The sequence below is a fragment of the Chiloscyllium plagiosum genome, chromosome 27 (assembly GCF_004010195.1).
Source record: "Chiloscyllium plagiosum isolate BGI_BamShark_2017 chromosome 27, ASM401019v2, whole genome shotgun sequence".
In the NCBI taxonomy this organism is placed as follows: Eukaryota; Metazoa; Chordata; class Chondrichthyes; order Orectolobiformes; family Hemiscylliidae; genus Chiloscyllium; species Chiloscyllium plagiosum.
The window spans coordinates 18,039,754-18,057,086 of record NC_057736.1 but is presented as its reverse complement, the minus strand read 5'-3'; the positions used below and the strand labels follow the sequence as shown (position 1 = coordinate 18,057,086).

The 17,333-nt window shown below is 40.8% G+C and overlaps 1 protein-coding gene across 4 annotated transcripts in view; it reads right to left on the bottom strand.

The window, feature by feature from the left end:
* The window catches only part of LOC122563611, a 37,750-nt gene that overhangs the window by 4,380 nt on the left and 16,037 nt on the right, over window positions 1-17,333 (bottom strand). For 3 of the 4 annotated variants that reach the window (XM_043717564.1, XM_043717565.1, XM_043717566.1), the window contains 3 exons: window positions 8,630-8,968; window positions 6,545-6,889; window positions 1,604-1,714 (listed from right to left, as the gene is read on the bottom strand). In XM_043717564.1, the coding sequence (XP_043573499.1) occupies window positions 1,605-1,714; window positions 6,545-6,889; window positions 8,630-8,968 (794 nt within the window). In that variant the 3' untranslated portion in view covers window position 1,604. Of the gene's footprint in view, window positions 1-1,603; window positions 1,715-6,544; window positions 6,890-8,629; window positions 8,969-15,492; window positions 15,680-17,333 lie in introns of those variants that run through there. The other variant, XM_043717563.1, reaches the window with a different exon arrangement.

Here is a 17,333-nt window from a genome sequence, read left to right as displayed (position 1 = left end):
ACCTTGTCTCAGTCAAATCCCTCGAACTCAGCACTGCCTTCCGAACCTGCAATCTTCTTCCTGACCTCTCCGCCCCCACCCCCACTCCGGCCTATCACCCTCACCTTGACCTCCTTCCACCTATCGCATTTCCAACGCCCCTCCCCCGAGTCCTTCCTCCCAGCTTTTATCTTAGCCTGCTGGACACACTTTCCTCATTCCTGAAGAAGGGCTCGTGCCCGAAACGTCGATTCTCCTGTTCCTTGGATGCTGCCTGACCTGCTGCGCTTTTCCAGCAACACATTTTCAGCTCATTACAGTGGCTACAAGAGCAGGTCAGAGGCTAGAAATACTGCAGTGAGTAGCTCACCTCCTGACTCCCCAAAGCTTGTCCATCATCGAATCGCTACAGCACGGAAGCAGACAATTCAGCCCATTGAGTCCATGCTGACCATCTGAAGAGCATCCCACTCAGACCCACACCCCCGTCCTGTCCCTGTAACCCACATTTTCCATGGCTAATCCGTCTAGCCTGCACATCCCTGAATATTATAAACAATTTAGCCTGGCTAATCCGTGTACCCTGCACATCTATGGATTGTGGGAGGAAACCAGAGCACCTGGAGTAAACCCATGCATTACAGGGAGAATGAGGGCAGAAACAAGCCTGGGTCCCTGGTGCTGTGATCCCTTCTACAAGGCACAACTCAGGAGTGTGATGGAATACTCCACACTTGCCTGGATGGATACAGCTCCAGCAACACTCAAGAAACCTGATACAATCCAGGACAAAGCAGCCTACTTGATTGGCACTATATCCACAAGCATCTACTCCCTCCACCACCAGAGCTCTGTAGTACTATCTACGATGCACTGCAGAAATTTGCCAAAGGTCCTCAGACTGTACCTTCCAAACCCATAACCATCTTCATCCAGAAGGACAACAGTAGCAGATACATGGGAACACCAGCTCTGGCATGTTCCCCTCCGAGCCACTCACCATCCTGACTTGGAAATATATTGCCATTCCTTCACTGTTAATGGGTCAAAGTCCTGGAATTCCTTCCCTCAGGGCATTGTGGGTCAATCCACAGCAGGTGGACTGCAGCGGTTCAAGAAGGCAACTCACCCTCACCTTCTCAAGGGCAAATAGGGATGGGCAATAAATGCTAGCCAGCCAGTGATGCCTATGTCCCACAAAGGATAAAAAAGACTCCTCGTAGTGTTCTCTGCTATAAGAACAATCCCAGCTTCTCTAGTTTATCTAATATCGAAACAAGAACAGAAATTGCTGGAGAAACTCAATAGTGCTGGCAGCATCTGTGGAGAGAAAACAGAATCAATGTTTCCAGTTTAGTGACCCTTCTTCAGAATAGCTACTGCTAATGAGGAGAGTTGAGAAGGGGCCAAATTGTTTTTTTTCTTTTAGTGTGTTCTGTTTCTAGAGGCACAGGCGTTGCCTACAGCAAACCTCAAATAGGTAGGTGAGACCCAAGGACCAACACCTTGTGACCATCAGGCTTCTGGCTTTGTACATGTGCAGTTCTGAGGGCCCCAGAATCCTGTTACAAATTAATATCTTTATTAACTAATGGAAGTGTTAAAATCTTGTCTTGGTCGCTACCTTAGCCACACCCCAGGATACACAATGATATAGGCATCATGGCCATCAAACCAAATGCGACCCATCTGCCGATGTTGTACCACCTCCACACAGAATGTGTTGGTGAACCTTCTGGAAGATACACAAAAACAAATTAAATTGTAGAAAATATTAAATTTTTAACACAATGAAGACCAGTCATTGTCCTTGTACAGGCAACCACAATCATCAGTACGTACACAGCAATATACCATCAATGCTAAATTCTTTTAGTTTTTTGGTGGTGACATAAGGAGGAGGAGGGGGCTAGAATACTAGGCAACATACGCATTTTTCGTCAAATGCTAACCCAAGGGCTGTTACATTCACAACAGACAAATTGGAGTGTTGTGTTAAGAGCTAATGTGTAACTTTAAGTTGAATTTACAGTTTATATTTTATTCATTAAGTCAGGGTGACATGGTTTAGATTCACTTTATCTTTGCACTATGAATGATAACAGAGAATCTGGAGATTTATTCTCTTTACATGCATTTCACTGAGGTTTTAAACTATTGGAGTAAATAATTCAGTGTATTTGAGATCAAATAAAACCCTACTTTCACCGAGTGGCTGGAGTCTCGACATGCATAGAAATGAAACAATCCAAGATGAGTTAGTTTGTGTGAGAGTGCCAGAGGTTTGAGGCAGGTCAGCTGGATCGCTGAATCTAGGAACTTGGTATTTGTTCTAAAGTTTAAAGTAATACCAAGTTTAGTTTGCGGTTGTTTCAGGTGTCTCGGGGAGACATCCGATAAAAGCAAAAGGCATCTAAAGCATCTACTACATAGAAAATCATCATGAGAAAATTGGTTGCAACTGTCCCAATTGGAGTGTGAGCAGGGAGCTTTAGTGTGAAGATAGTTCTCACTGAAGTATTGTAAGGTGTGATGAAACTGTGACATTTATGTATATACATATCCTAATAACAATTACTGCAAGTTTGGCTACTTGGAATTTTAAGTTAAGCATATAGGTTTGTCTGGGTATTTAGAATTTTATAAAAAATTGTTGGAAAAGAACAGCAGGTTTGGCAGCATCTGTGCAGAGAAATCGGAGTTATAGTTTCGGATCCAGTGAGTCTTCTTCAGAACTGGACCTGAACTATTAACTCTGATTTCTTCCTACAGATGCTACCAGGCCTGCTGAGCTGTTCCAACAATTTCTGTTTTTATTTCTGATTTACAGCTTCTGCAGTTCTTTTAGTTTTTATTTGGAATCAATAATTAGTATCTGAAACTACAATACCCATGATTCCAAGAGAGAGGAAGTTACCTAGAGTTCCTAGGGAGAGATACACATCAGGTGTTCAGAAGTCTTTTAGTGAAGTAAGATGCCAGCAGTATTCCTAAGAAAGGAAGTTTAACATAATGAGATTATCATAGATTGAGAAGTTATGATTGATCCCAGATTGAGATGTTGGAATGCAGTCAGTTTTTTAAAGATTTTAAAAACAAACTAGCAAAAGAATTGAAGCTGTTTCAGGAATAGTATAGCAATAGAAGTTAAGTCAGGAGCATAATATTAATAATTAAGAAAAGTTATCTGGAGTTCCAGCAGATGAGTAGAAATTTTAAATATTTTAAGCCCATCAAAGTATTAAAAAGAAAAAGTCACTCCCTCTGTGGGGAATGAGCTGGACTGGGTCTTGCGAGAAGTACAGCGTTAGATGTTCTTAGAGTTGTAACAATGTTTGGAAGCTATACAGGATGCATTGATTCTGATACAAAGCCAAGTTTCTGTTCAATCTATAAACAGTGCTCGACTTTTATCATCTGTTTAAAATCCTTTCAATCTGTGTAATACAGGAACAGGGTTTTTTTTTTGTTTATCTTCAGTTCTGTTGTTAATAAACATTTTTATTGTTAAACTAAAAACTGCAACATTGAGTGCTTATGTTTAGTAAAAGATCATTTCAGCCACAAAAATAAAAAGAAGTTATGATCTATCCAACCAGATTCCTGTCAGGATCGGACTTACTTCTTATTAACCTGAGCTGGGGACAATCGATCATAATAAAGCATATTGTTGAGATAAAAGTAGTGTGAAGATCAACTTTTTTCTGATGTCTATAATTAAATCTTTCTAGACTTTCATTCTCTCTAGTGTAACATGGATAATTTTATTATTTCTTGTTTAAGAATAATTTTATTCCTGTGTTAAAAGCACACTGACAGCCTCTTGTAAATGTGTTCTGTACCTAACCTCCATAGTTTGAAACAAAATAAAGTTAGGGTCTAACAAGCCAGGTTTCATTCTGAGATTTGAGCTGAACAGTAATAACATCAATTGGAATTATAACTGTCAGTTTAATATTTCATCTGTGCCTCCAACAAAGCTATATTACATCCTGTGCATGAATTAAAAGTGCTTTAGTTTGGCTTGGACCATCACCTGTTCCTCGGAGTCAAGAATTTTATCAACTGAGCCAATCTCATAGTGTTTAACCAGCATTCAAACATTATTGGACTTCCAAATGATATAATGCCATAAAACACTGCTTTTTCATTGTTAATGGATCTCTATTGCTATTGTTGATCTGTCATCATCACAGGTCTTTTGCAGTTTGCAGAAGTCCACTGCCATCACATGGCATCAGGGATAAATCTGACAATGTTTCTGGAATATCAGGTCTACACCACAGAACCAGGCTGATCAAGCAAACTGACCTATTCTGGCATTTGTGAACTACTTGGGTGTCCTTGGCTCAATTTCATCTGACTGTACCATTGTACACTTCTACTCTTCCTATCCTGTATGCTTATGTAGTTTTCCCCTAACTGTGTCTATGCTACTCATCTCAACTTGTCTTTTTGGGAGCTGTTCCTATGTTTTAAACATTATGGGTAAAGAAATTACACATAAGTTCTTAGTGACTGTCTTATGTTTGACTGCACCAACAGCTTGAAACAATGGACTGAATTTTCGCATGTGCAGTTAAAATGTGGTGCCCAGTCTGTCATGTCCCAGGATTAGGGTTCTCTCTGCCGTGCACACACTCCAAGGGTCCCTGCATAGCAAGTGGCATGCCAATATAATTCGCAGCATTAACCTTCAGTCCTGGAAGTTGCAACTGTGCACAGTCCTCCAAAAGAAAAGAACAGTGCCCAGGATGTATTTGGTCATGCAATCTTCCATTTTTCACTTCTAATCTCATAACCGCGACGTCTCGAGCACTGTATTTCTTTCACACGTTCGTATTTACTTGAAGAACATGCAGTGGCTTTGCAGTGTAAGCTTCTGGTGCGTGTGGCAGCTCTGGTGTTGATGAAGCCTGGTGCCATCCCGTGCCATGTCTGCCCATTGTCTGACTGACTGTTCAGTGCTCCCACTGTGATAAATTCAGAGTGAAGTAGCAGAGAGTGACAGCGTGTAGCTGAACACACAAGAACCTGTGTGTTAAGCAAGCGATGTTATCCAACCAGAGACTGATGGGCTCCAGGTAAATGCTAAAGTAAATGAGCATGATGAAAACAAGTTAAGAGTGATAAGATCCACGTTAGAACTAAAGCATCCTGTGTTGATGCATAAGATCTGAGGCTGCCTCTGTGCATAAAGTGACTAAGCAGAAGCATGCAGTTGATGGGTGTCCATCTGGTCTAAAGTAGTTGAAAGCCTGAGGTGATATTTAGTTAGTCCAAGACCAGGGTTGATGTTCAAGTGAGGACTGTTGTTCGCCAATGTGCTGTGGTGAGATTGAAGGAATGGAGGTGGAAGAACACTCTGCAAGGACACTCTGCCGAGGAAGCAGTTGCCTGATGGCCAGGTCAAACGGTTAGTGCGTTGCAGTTTTGATTAGATTAGATTACTTACAGTGTGGAAACAGGCCCTTCGGCCCAACAAGTCCACACCGATCCTCCAAAGAGCAACCCACCCAGACCCATTCCCCTACACCTAACACTAACCTGCACATTTTTGGATTGTGGGAGGAAACCGGAGCACCCGGAGGAAACCCACACAGACAGGGGGAGAATGTGCAAACTCCATACAGACAGTTGCCTGAGGCGGGAATTGAACCCGGGTCTCTGGCGCTGTGAGGCAGCAGTGCTAACCACTGTGCCACTGTGTTGCCCAGCTGCCACCGTGCTGCCCAGTTTTGTTTTATCTGCAATGTAAATTGAGTGAGTCGGGTTTTTAATGAAACTCAAATCCATGGAAATAAGGTAGTTCCGACTCAAAGGCGTGATTCTGAAGTCACCACTCAAGGCTTAAAGGGAAAATTTATGAGTTTTTCTAAAATATCTGATCATTTTTATTCTTTCATGTTTTGTCACATTTCTCGTGATTAGTCATAGAGTCGTACAACAGGGAAACAGACCCTTCACTCCATCTTGACCAATGCTGACCAGATTTCCCAAACAAAACTAGTCCCATTTGCTGCATTTGATCCATATCCTTCTAAACCTTTCCTAATCATTTACCTGCCCAAATATCTTTTAAATGTTGTAACTGTACTTGCATCAACCACTTCTTCTGGGAATTCATTCCATATATAAATGACCCTGAATGTAAAAAAGTTGCCCTCGTGTCCCTTTAAATTATGTCCTCTACAATGGAAAATTCTGTGCATAATTCTATGTCTACTTAATCTAACTCCTTCGCAATTTGAACGTACTCAAAGAAATCAAATTGTAGACTAGATTAGGTTGAACGCAACAACAAATTATAAAAAGGCATTCTCTGATTATCTCAGTCATTTCTCCAAGATTTTCCAATATATTCTATGGTTGGATGATTGAGGATTCTTCGGCCCTCTTTGCAATGAGGCAGATAATGGCCCTAACTGCTGTAGATAGCAAGTCAACCCATTGTGCAAGTCAAGGTTAGCAGCAGCACGTCACTTGAGGAACGGTTGGCTGCTTGACCATGCTATCATGATGTAAGTAACCTCAATAAAGTGAAACAAAGAAAATCTATGTTTACCTGTCACATTTACACGAACAAGCTGGCCCACTGTGGTTACAGCTCCTTGTGTTGCTTGACACTGGTAAAAGCCGCTTGTACTCAGCTCAACATGAGTAACAGTGTGTATCACTGACATCTTCATTTCCCTGTCCTGAAGAGAATAGCTTATGTTTGGATAATGAGTCCTTCCAGTCACTGGCTGACAAAGATTTCCATACATCTTACACCAGTGAGCCTCAGGCAGTTGTACTTCATTAACACAGAACTGAACTGTACAATTCAAGGTTAGACTATCTCCAACACTGTAATTAAAAACTGCCCTCTGGTGCAGTATCGAGAGAGAGCAGGCAGTTTTTGTATTTTCTGAAAGAGAGAACAATCAGGACATTCTGTTATATATATATTTCTATAATTTCATTACTTGCCTTAGTTGTAATATTACATTATAGACTCATAATCTATAAAGCCAGTTCTGGAAAATCAAGTTCAAATCCCACAATGGCAGTTTGAGAAATTATACAAATATTAGAAAATGCTGGAAAACCTCAGCCGGCCTGGGTAGCATCTGTGGAGAATCTAAAGAATGGTCACCAGACCCAAAACATTAAATTTACTTTCTCTCCATAGATATTACTGAAATTCTCCAGCAGTTTCTGATTTCCAGCATCTACAGTTCTTTGGATTTTTGAGAATTTATATTCTGGTTTTAAAAAGAATCCAACTGTAAGTAAAACAACTGTAAAAGACACAAATTAATATTGATCATAAAAACTTAACGGCTTTAGTGAAATCCTTGAGGACAGGAAAAATCACCTCCTTATCTGATCTGGCTTAAATATGTCTCCAAGTCCCATAGTTCAGGCTCCAAAATTGGCCTGGAGTCTGCAGGAACTGATAAGTTTCCATGATACTGCTATGTGGAAACCTGGAGAAAATCATAGAGATATTCAAAAGGATCATTTTTTTTTAGAATCCTCTTTAAATATTTGATATAAAAATATCCAAAATCAGGGGGAAAAGGTTATTTGGCTGATGACCAAGCATCATTCAATTGGATAGTAAGTCTTTTACCTACCATGTGGAGCAGAAAGGTACAAGAATGGACCTGTTGGGCAGGGGTTGTTCTTGTGATAAAATGTCCAGAAAAGATTTACAAGGATGTTGCCAGGGCTGGAGGATTTGAGCTACAGGGAGAGGTTGGGACTGTTTTCCCTATAGTGTCAGAGGTTGAGGAGTGACCTTATAGAGGTTTATAAAATAATGAGGGGCATGGATAGGGTAAATAGCCAAATCTTTTCCCTGGGGTGGGCAAATTCCAGAACTAGAGTTCATAGGTTTAGGGTGAGATGGGAAAGATATAAAAGGAACCTAAGGGGCAACTTTTTCATGGTGGTGTGTATGTGGAATGAGCTGCCAGAGGAAGTGGTGGAGGCTGGTACAATTGCAATATTTAAAAGGCATCTGGATGGTTATATGAATTGGAAGGGTGTGGAGGGATATGGGCTGGGTGCTGACAGATGGGACTAGATTGGGTTGGGATATCTGGTCAGCATGGACGAATTGGACTGAAGGGTCTGTTTCATCTGTACATCTGTATGACTCTATGACTCCATTTAATCCCAACGAGAAATTCTACCCTTAGCAGAATGTGTGGATTTTTCACTGCCCTCTGAAGTTGCATCTGGATCACTTGGAATGGACAATTAATTCCAGTCTTGACAGCAACATCTACATCCCATAATGAAATAAACATGTTAGAAATTATGCAACGTTTTACTTAAAATCTGATCAAACTAAATTTAAATATTTCATTTGTGTGATGTGAGTGACCCATTGGTCTTGTAATATCCTTTGGTTTCGCCCTGATCTAATAGTCTTGCATTGACCTGTTGCTTACATGTACATCATGAATGAATTACCACTATGTGGTGTCAGAGTGCTTAACTGGGGTATGTAAAGGAGCTTTATTTTGTACCTGACCTGAAAACATTTTATGCTGGTACTAGTTTCCTGAAATGAGATTACTGTGCTAACTGCCATACCTTGATCAACACAATGTTCACAGAACTAAACGGGTATGTCTATACAGAAAGCAATCCTTACCAAATACGTTCACAATAATCGAGTGTCCCTGTGATTCCACACCATTTTGTTGAGCATGACAGGAATATCTGCCACTGTCGGCCAAGGTAACAGAAGGGACTGTGAAAACCACTAGTAACATTCTTTCAGTGTTTTCAGAAGAATGTGAATTGAGCTGCTGATTCTTTGAACTATTCAGTCGCTGACAGGTGTTCATAAGTATCTTACACCAGTAAGTCACAAGAAGATCTTGAGGGCAGAACAGAACTGTACAATTCAGTGTTAGACTGTCTCCAACACTACAGTTTAACTTAGCTCTGGGGTATCCTACTCTCACTGAACAGGTGGATGTAGTGTTTTCTGAAAGAGAGAACAAACAAGATCATATATTTGTATAATTTCAAAATTGTAATCAAGCGAAAGGCACAAACAATCTTTTCTTAATAAAACACAGTTCTGTTATTGTTAATCCATTTTAAAGCTGAGAGGAGAGAGATTTTAAAAAGACATAAGGCAAATATTTTACACAGACAGTGATTCATGTGTGAAATGAACTTCCTGAGGAAGTAGCAGATGCTAACAATTACAATATTTAAAAGACATTTGGATAGATATGTGCATAGGAAAGGTTTGGAGGAATATGGGCCAGGAGCAGGCAGGTGGGACTAGCTTAGTTTGGGATTTTGTTCGGCATGGACTGGTTTGACCAAAGGGTCTGTTTCTGTACTGTATGAATCCATCACTCTATGATTATGGACTTTTGTCTCTGTATTAAAATTTAGATGTGACTCACAATCAACATAAAATATTAGCCACTCAAAATTGGCCAAGATAATTGAAATCCTTATAGTCAAAGGCTGTTACCATGGGATAAAGAGAGAATAGCTGCTGACAGGTAACAAATATAAATATACATATTTTATATATATTCTAAATACTTATATATAATATGTATATATATATATATATTCATTCATACACTATATATATATTTATTCATATACTATATATATAGTCTGCATCTGAAAATCCTGTTCGTAATCATGCATTGGTGACCATCCCTTTTAACTGTCCAGGCCTCAATCCCCTCCCTCACTGAAGCTTTTGGTTCTTTTTTTAAGCTCTCTTTCCTCCACTTAGACACTCCTTAAAGCCTTATGTCCGTCTCCAACCTAACCATTATTTCCTTCCATGACTCTGTGTCAAATTTTCTTTGATAACATTCCTGTGAACTACAATAGAATGGCTTGCCACGCTAAAGGCTCCACATGAATACAAGCTGTTGTTATTGTGGTTGTTTCCAAGTACGGGGACCGTTGAGTGGAATGAGAAGGAATATATGAGAGAAGAGATTCTTCCTGAAAGATCTAAACTTGTTGCACTGATGCACTTCTTTAGTGAAAATTGGAGGAGCATTGCTGTAAGTTGAGAAGATCATCAAGACTGACCATCACGAGGACATAGCCACAGAGGTAACCTCCATTCTGATGGTTTTACCGTGGATTGTTAACACACGATAAATGAGGGGTGCAAACAGTACAAGGTGTGAGTTGGTGCCTACTGTCGCAGGAGGTTTCAGTGATAAGTTAGAGCATTACCCTGAAGGGAAATATGATTGAGAAGGAGAATTTTGCAGTCAATACACTTTGGAGAAAGAACTGACAATAGATATTGATGAAGACACTGGGAGAGCAGGACTTAGTATGGGATAAGATGGAGGTGTGGCCTGAATTGGAACCTTCAAAGGCAAATGAGAAGAGTTTGAAAAATTCAGGTGTGGAGGTGACAAACATATAGAAATTAGAAGGGCAAAGGGAGATGATGGGGAGATAATTAAAGTGGTTTGAAGCTTGGCTGAAAGTCAAATCAAGGTTATACACCATTGGATTCTACCTGATCATAAGATGGAATTGATGACTACTGTGGAAATCCTGAAGTTCGAAAATATAGAATTGACCTTTCGATAGTAAGTTGTTATGGTTCATTCAGGATGTGATGTTGCACAAGCACGCAACCAGTTCTTACGTTGAGTGAAGTTATGAACTATGTGTGAAAACTGAACCTTGGCTTACAAATAATGTTGCTGAGGGCCAGCATATAGACCAGGAACTGGAGAAGACCAACTAAATCTGAAAGTGCAGGGAGAGAGATTATTATGTGAGAATGCTGCTGCTACTCTGCAACTAACAGATGGAGTGACTTTAATAGTGGCAGGCTGGCTGTGCCTTGGAGAAAGAAGGTCAGAAGTCAGATGACACCAGGTACAGTCCAACAGATTTATTTGGAATCACAACCTCATGTTCCCTGATGAAGGAACGGCGCTCCAAAAACTTGTGATTTCAAATAAACCTGTTAGGCCACAACCTGGAGTTGCCTGACTTCTGACCTTGTCCACTCCAGTCCAACACCGGCACCTCCACATCTTGGAGAAAGAAGACTGAGGACAGCTGATGGAGATAAGTACTTCAGTATAATTAGGGGGAGAGGCAAGGATCTGTTAGCCCAGGCACCCAGATAATGTTCTGGAGATCTGGATTCAATTTTGAATTCAATTTTTAAAAATATAATGGTGACCATGAATCCATTGTTGATTATCGGAAAAACCCATCTAGTTCACTATTGTCTTTTAGGGAAGGAAATTGGCCATCCTCACCTGGTCTGGCCTACGTGACTCCAGACCCATAGAAATGTGATTGACTCTTAACTGCCCTCTCGGCAATTAGGGATGGGCAATAAATGCTGCCTCGCCAATGATACCCTCATCGGTGAATGAATAAAGAAAAAAGAATTTGGTAGTTGGGGGTGAATGGCCTGTTACTCCACTGCTTATAATACTTCTGAGGCAATGATGGAACTTTGATATGGAAACCTACTTGAATAGTGAAGATTGAGGGAGAACAGAGAGCAGCACTGTTTAATTACTCAGGAATAAGCAAGTGCCAAGCCTCTTTTGAGTAAAGTGTCTTTTTCCACAATGGCAGTAATGAGCTATAAAGAGAATATGATTGAATTGTTAAGACTGTTAGAACATAGAACATAGAAAAATACAGCGCAGTACAAGCCCTTTGGCCCTCGATGTTGCGCCGATCCAAGCCCACACTAACCTACACTAGCCCACTATCCTCCATATGCCTATCCAATGCCCGTTTAAATGCCCATAAAGAGGGAGAGTCCACCACTGCTACTGGCAGGGCATTCCATGAACTCACAACTCGCTGAGTAAAGAATTTACCCCTAACATCTGTCCTATACCTACCACCCCTTAATTTAAAGCTATGCCCCCTCGTAATAGCTGACTCCATACGTGGAAAAAGGTTCTCATGGTCAACCCTATCTAAACCCCTACTTGATTTATTGTTTAATCGATATGTTCAGAGATGTTATTATATGCCTTTGGAGCACATGGCACTATACCTGCACCACAAGAGCCCTTCAAACATTTGTGAGTAGTTGTGTGTAAAGGAAATGTGATGACCAACACATATCAATAAAGGGTCCTTTCTTTGCTTTGTTCCCCACTAACCTGATGTTACACATGTGGTGATAATTTTCCTCCCTCAGTCTTGCTGTGGGACAAGTCAAGAAGTCTTTTATTTAAAGTATGCATGGACAGGCTTTTGATAATATCTGCTAAAAGTCAATTATAGGGGCATTTTTTTAAAAATACATGATCCAGGGGAGAATCAACACAGAAGACTTTTTTTATTCGTTGATGGAATGTGGCCATTGCTACCTTGGCCAGCATTTCTATGCCATTCTAAATGCATGGCCGACAGTTAAGTGTCAACCACATTGTTCAGAATCTGAAGTCACATGTGGCCAGATTAGGGAAGGATGGCAGATTTCCTTCCCTAACTAGGGGAACCTTATCAAACGCCTTACTAATATCCATATACACCACATCTACCGCTTTACCCTGGTCTACCTCCTTAGTCACCTTCTCAAAGAATTCAATAAGATTTGTGAGGCACGACCTGCCCTTCACAAAACCATGCTGACTATCCTTGATCACATTATTCCTATCCAGATGTTCATAAATCCTATCCCTTACAATTCTCTCTAAGACTTTGCCCACAACAGTTGTGGGAGCACAGTCATTGAAAGAGGAGTGAAGGCAAGATAAGGAGAAAGAAAAGAAACAAAGAATTTAGATGTTAACATATTAGTGAATCAAGGTAAAAATGAACAAGTGTTAAACAAACAGATGCCTTTTGCAGATGCTGAGAACAGGGTGAACATATAGAGTGGAAGGTGACTCATCCTCTTAATTTCCCTTTCTCCTTCACTTCTCTGTGGTTTTCACAACTCTTCCATTATTAAATAATGCAAAATTTACATTTCTCTACTTTTTTTTTTACATTTTTAAGGCATTCCAAACTGTTTCACAAACCTTGAAGCACTAGAAGTGTAGTCGCTATTGTAGTATATCGAGTTGCATAGAACAGGATTCCACAAACAGGATTGTGATAATAACCAAATAATTATTGAGGGATGTATATTGACCAGGACTTCCAGAATAATTCCCATGCTCCTCTTTGAAATTGTGTCTGCTCTGATGAAGAGTCATCTAGACTCAAAACGTTAGCTTGCTCTCTCTCCATGGATACTGCCTGACCCACTGTGATTTACAGCATTTTTTGTTTTCAGTACAGATTCCAGCCTCTGCAGTAATTTGCTTCTATCTTTATTGATTGCTTGAAAAAAGGGAATATTAAATATATTTAATGAGCTTCCATCTGTAGGAACCACAGAATGTTCCTGTTCCTGTTTCAGGTCTGCCTAACCCTCCCTCATCCTATGATCCAGGATCAGAAATAGGAACAGAAAATAATGGCCAACAAAGCTGTAGTGTGAACTGGTGACAATTAACACAAGCCACTTTTTTTTTTAACAATGTCACTAAAGAAACACCATTGCTTTTCGTCTCCTTTACATTTCTTCTGCCTTCCTGTGGATATATGTGAAAGCAAATTGTTTATTTGAAAAGTAAGACATTGCAGATGCTAAAGCAAACACAGACAATGGAGAAACACGGAGACACATTTTCAGAACATTCTGAAGAAGGGTCACTTTGGACTCTGAAGCATTCACTCTGTTCCACAGATGCTACCAGACCTGTTGAGTTTCTCCAGTTTTCCCTTTGTTTGTTTCTTTCCATATTTACTGTCACAATTTGTTATTCTTTCAAAAATAATTTCAATGTGATTTGGCTCAAGTGGCTTTAAACAACAAACTTTACTAAATTGAACAATTGGTGTGATACAACTGTTCGACAGTCGGCGTTAAATGACAAGCAATTAATGCAAACAGGTCATGCTGTCGCTTTCAACATCATTTAGTTTGATCATCACTGACAGCCTTCAAAGCTAAGGATTTCCCAACTCATCACTGAGAACACTAAATTTTGGATGGAAAATGTTTTATCTTAATACAAATGAGCTGCCAGTGGAAGTGATGGAGGAAGGTACAAATTCAACATTTAAAAGGGATCTGGATGGTTATATGAATAGGAAGGTTTTAAAGGGATATGGGCCAAATTCTGGCAAATGGGACTAGATAAATTTAAGATATCTGGTCAGCATGGATGAGTTGGGTCTGTTTCCGTGCTATACACCTTTATGACTCTATTCACCTGCACTGGCTTCCACATAAACATCTCTGTCTTTATCTTCAAGTAATAAATTATTCCATCGAGCTGACAGCACACCACCATTCAAGATGAGCTATTTGGTCAGTGCCCTAACCTCCTTGATCATCAACTGGGTCTATGAGCTTGCAATTGCCCTTTGGAATGGGTAGGTTTCTCTTTTGCCTGTAAAGGTTTACTTCATAAAATTCATTTCTGAAACATAATGTGTTATGTTTAAGCTTGGGTGGTGAGTCAAGAACCAGCACATGACAAAGATATTTTAAGTTACTGTGCTGATATCAAAATAATATCTTGCAAAATTTTGTTAGCTTCCCAGGCACCTTCCAAGTCTTGTTGGATTTTCAATCACCTGGGTCTTTCTGTCTGCATCTCTCTCCCTGAACTGACCCACAGTTACTCACCCTGTCTTTAAGCATTCTTAAGATTGGCCTATTTGATGATAATCTTTAGTTGTATCCTCCATCTTTTACAATTACTCCTGCTCACTTCGAATGCCCTGATAGTTCTTCTTCTGCAAAAGCTGTTATCTAAATACTAATCTGTAACATGGAAATTGCGCAATTCTCACAAAAAAGAACTGCTGGAAGTGTAGGAGCCGAGGTTGGATATTCAATGATGAGTAAATTAGCTCGTGACTCCCCATACCTCTCTACCACCAACAAGGAAAAATCCAGGAATGTCTGGAATATACCCCACCTGTCTTGATTCAATAGGTGTAGTTATGACCATACTCAAAGAGCTTAATACATTCAGAGCAAAGCATCCCATTTAATCAGCACCCCTTTTCACTTCCATAAACACCAATTTTCTCCATCACCAGCACAATATAACTGCCATACATGTCCTAGAGGATTCACTGCAGCAATTTTCCAAGTCCTGTTCAAGAGCACCTCTAAAATCCATGATTTCTACCACCAGGAAGGATAAGGGCAGTGGGTGGAATATCATTATCCTCCAAGCCGTTCACAACATCCCAATCTGCATCTGTATCTTAATTCAATCATTGTGATTGAGTGAAAGACGCAGAAATCCTTCACTAAACGTGAAGGCCAACTAATTTACGGGGAAATGATTTATTACTCGCAATATCCTCATTTGGAGAACGAATCATTAGAAAGCACAGAGGATTATAAAATCCATAATCACCATTTCCTTGAACTAGATTCAATGCTTTCACCAAACCTTCACCCTCTAATGACTATTAAGTACTTCCATTAGTTTCTGTATGTCTTACCTTGTAATTGAATCAAAACCAGGAGGAGGAACAAGCCAATGGCAACTCTCAACTGCTTGACAGGGATCATATCTTGTGACAATTTGTGAATCCCTGGGTTTGAAGTAAATAATGTATATTCGAAGTGTCTGACAATCTAAATGGGAATAATGTGAAGTGTTTTATATTTTACTTCCCATCTTCACTTTGTTGGCAACCTGATTTAGTCATACTGTGGAAAGATCACATCTCCTTTTGTTCACTTTGGTTCCTTATATTATAAAGCTGAGGTTGACTCTCCACTGATAATTAAAACTGAAACACCCAGAGAAGCTTGCCTCAATCTATAATCCGTTAAAAGAAGTGTGAAACATGGTATAAGCTGCCTCTCATCCCCAAGCTGTTAGAAAGGAGTGATCAAATGAAATAAACCCCTGACACTCACTCTATTATCAACAAGTAACAATTTAGTTACCTAACTCTAATAATAAACAAACTGACTGAACTATTAACAAACTGAACAATTCCCCTCTAACTACTACTTCTGAATAAAACAAGATTCTAATGGTATGCTGTTCTAATAAATACAAATCCCACCTACATAAACCAAAATAAAGAAAAAAATAGAATTGTGTCTCTAATTTACAGCAAGGCTACATCTTCTGGAATGTTCTGTGTCTTCTCCATTGATCTTCTATCAGGAACGCCTTCTCAGTTGAATTCTTTATTCAGGTATGTCTTTTACCAGAAATCTTTGAGGAGAAAGTGAGGTCTGCAGATGCTGGAGATCAGAGCTGAAAATGTGTTGCTGGAAAAGCGCAGCAGGTCAGGCAGCATCCAGGGAACAGGAGAATCGACGTTTCGGGCATAAGCCCTTCTTCAGGAATGAGGAAAGTTTGTCCAGCAGGCTAAGATAAAAGGTAGGGAGGAGGGACTTGGGGGAGGGGCGTCGGAAATGTGATAGGTGGAAAGAGGTCAAGGTGAGGGTGATAGGACGCCATCCCATCCCATCCCATCCCATCCCAACGCCATCCCATTCTCCCAATTCCTTCGACTCCGCCGCATCTGCTCCCAGGAGGACCAGTTCCAAAAACGCACAACCCAGATGGCCTCCTTCTTCAAGGACTGCAATTTCCCCCCCGACGTGGTCGACGATGCCTTCCACCGCATCTCTTCCACTTCCCGAACCTCCGCCCTTGAACCCCGCCCCACCAACCGCCACCAGGACAGAACCCCACTAGTCCTCACCTACCACCCCACCAATCTCCATGTACAGCGCATCATCCGCCGTCATTTCCGCCACCTCCAAACGGACCCCACCACCAAGGATATATTCCCCTCCCCTCCCCTATCAGCATTCCGTAAAGACCACTCCCTCCGTGACTCCCTCGTCACATCCACACCCCCCACCAGCCCACACCCCACTCCTGACATCTTCCCCTGCCACCGCAGGAAGTGCAAAACCTGTACTCACACTTCCCCCCTCACCTCTGTCCAAGGCACTAAAGGATCCTTCCACATCCAATAGAAATTTACCTATACCTCCACCAATGTCATCTACTATATCTGTTGCACCCGATGTGGTCTCCTCTACACCGGGGAGACAGGATGCCAACTTGCGGATTGTTTCAAAGAACATCTCTGGGACACCCGCACTAACCAACCCCACCGCCTGTGGTTGAACACTTCAACTCCTCCTCCCACTCTGCCAAGGACATGCAGGTCCTGGGCCACCTCCATGTCCAAACTGTTACCACCCAATGCCTGGAGAACAACACCTTATATTCTGCATTGGGACCCTGCAACCAGGATTAATGTGGATTTCACCAGTTTCTTCATTTCTCCTCCCCCACCTTATCCCA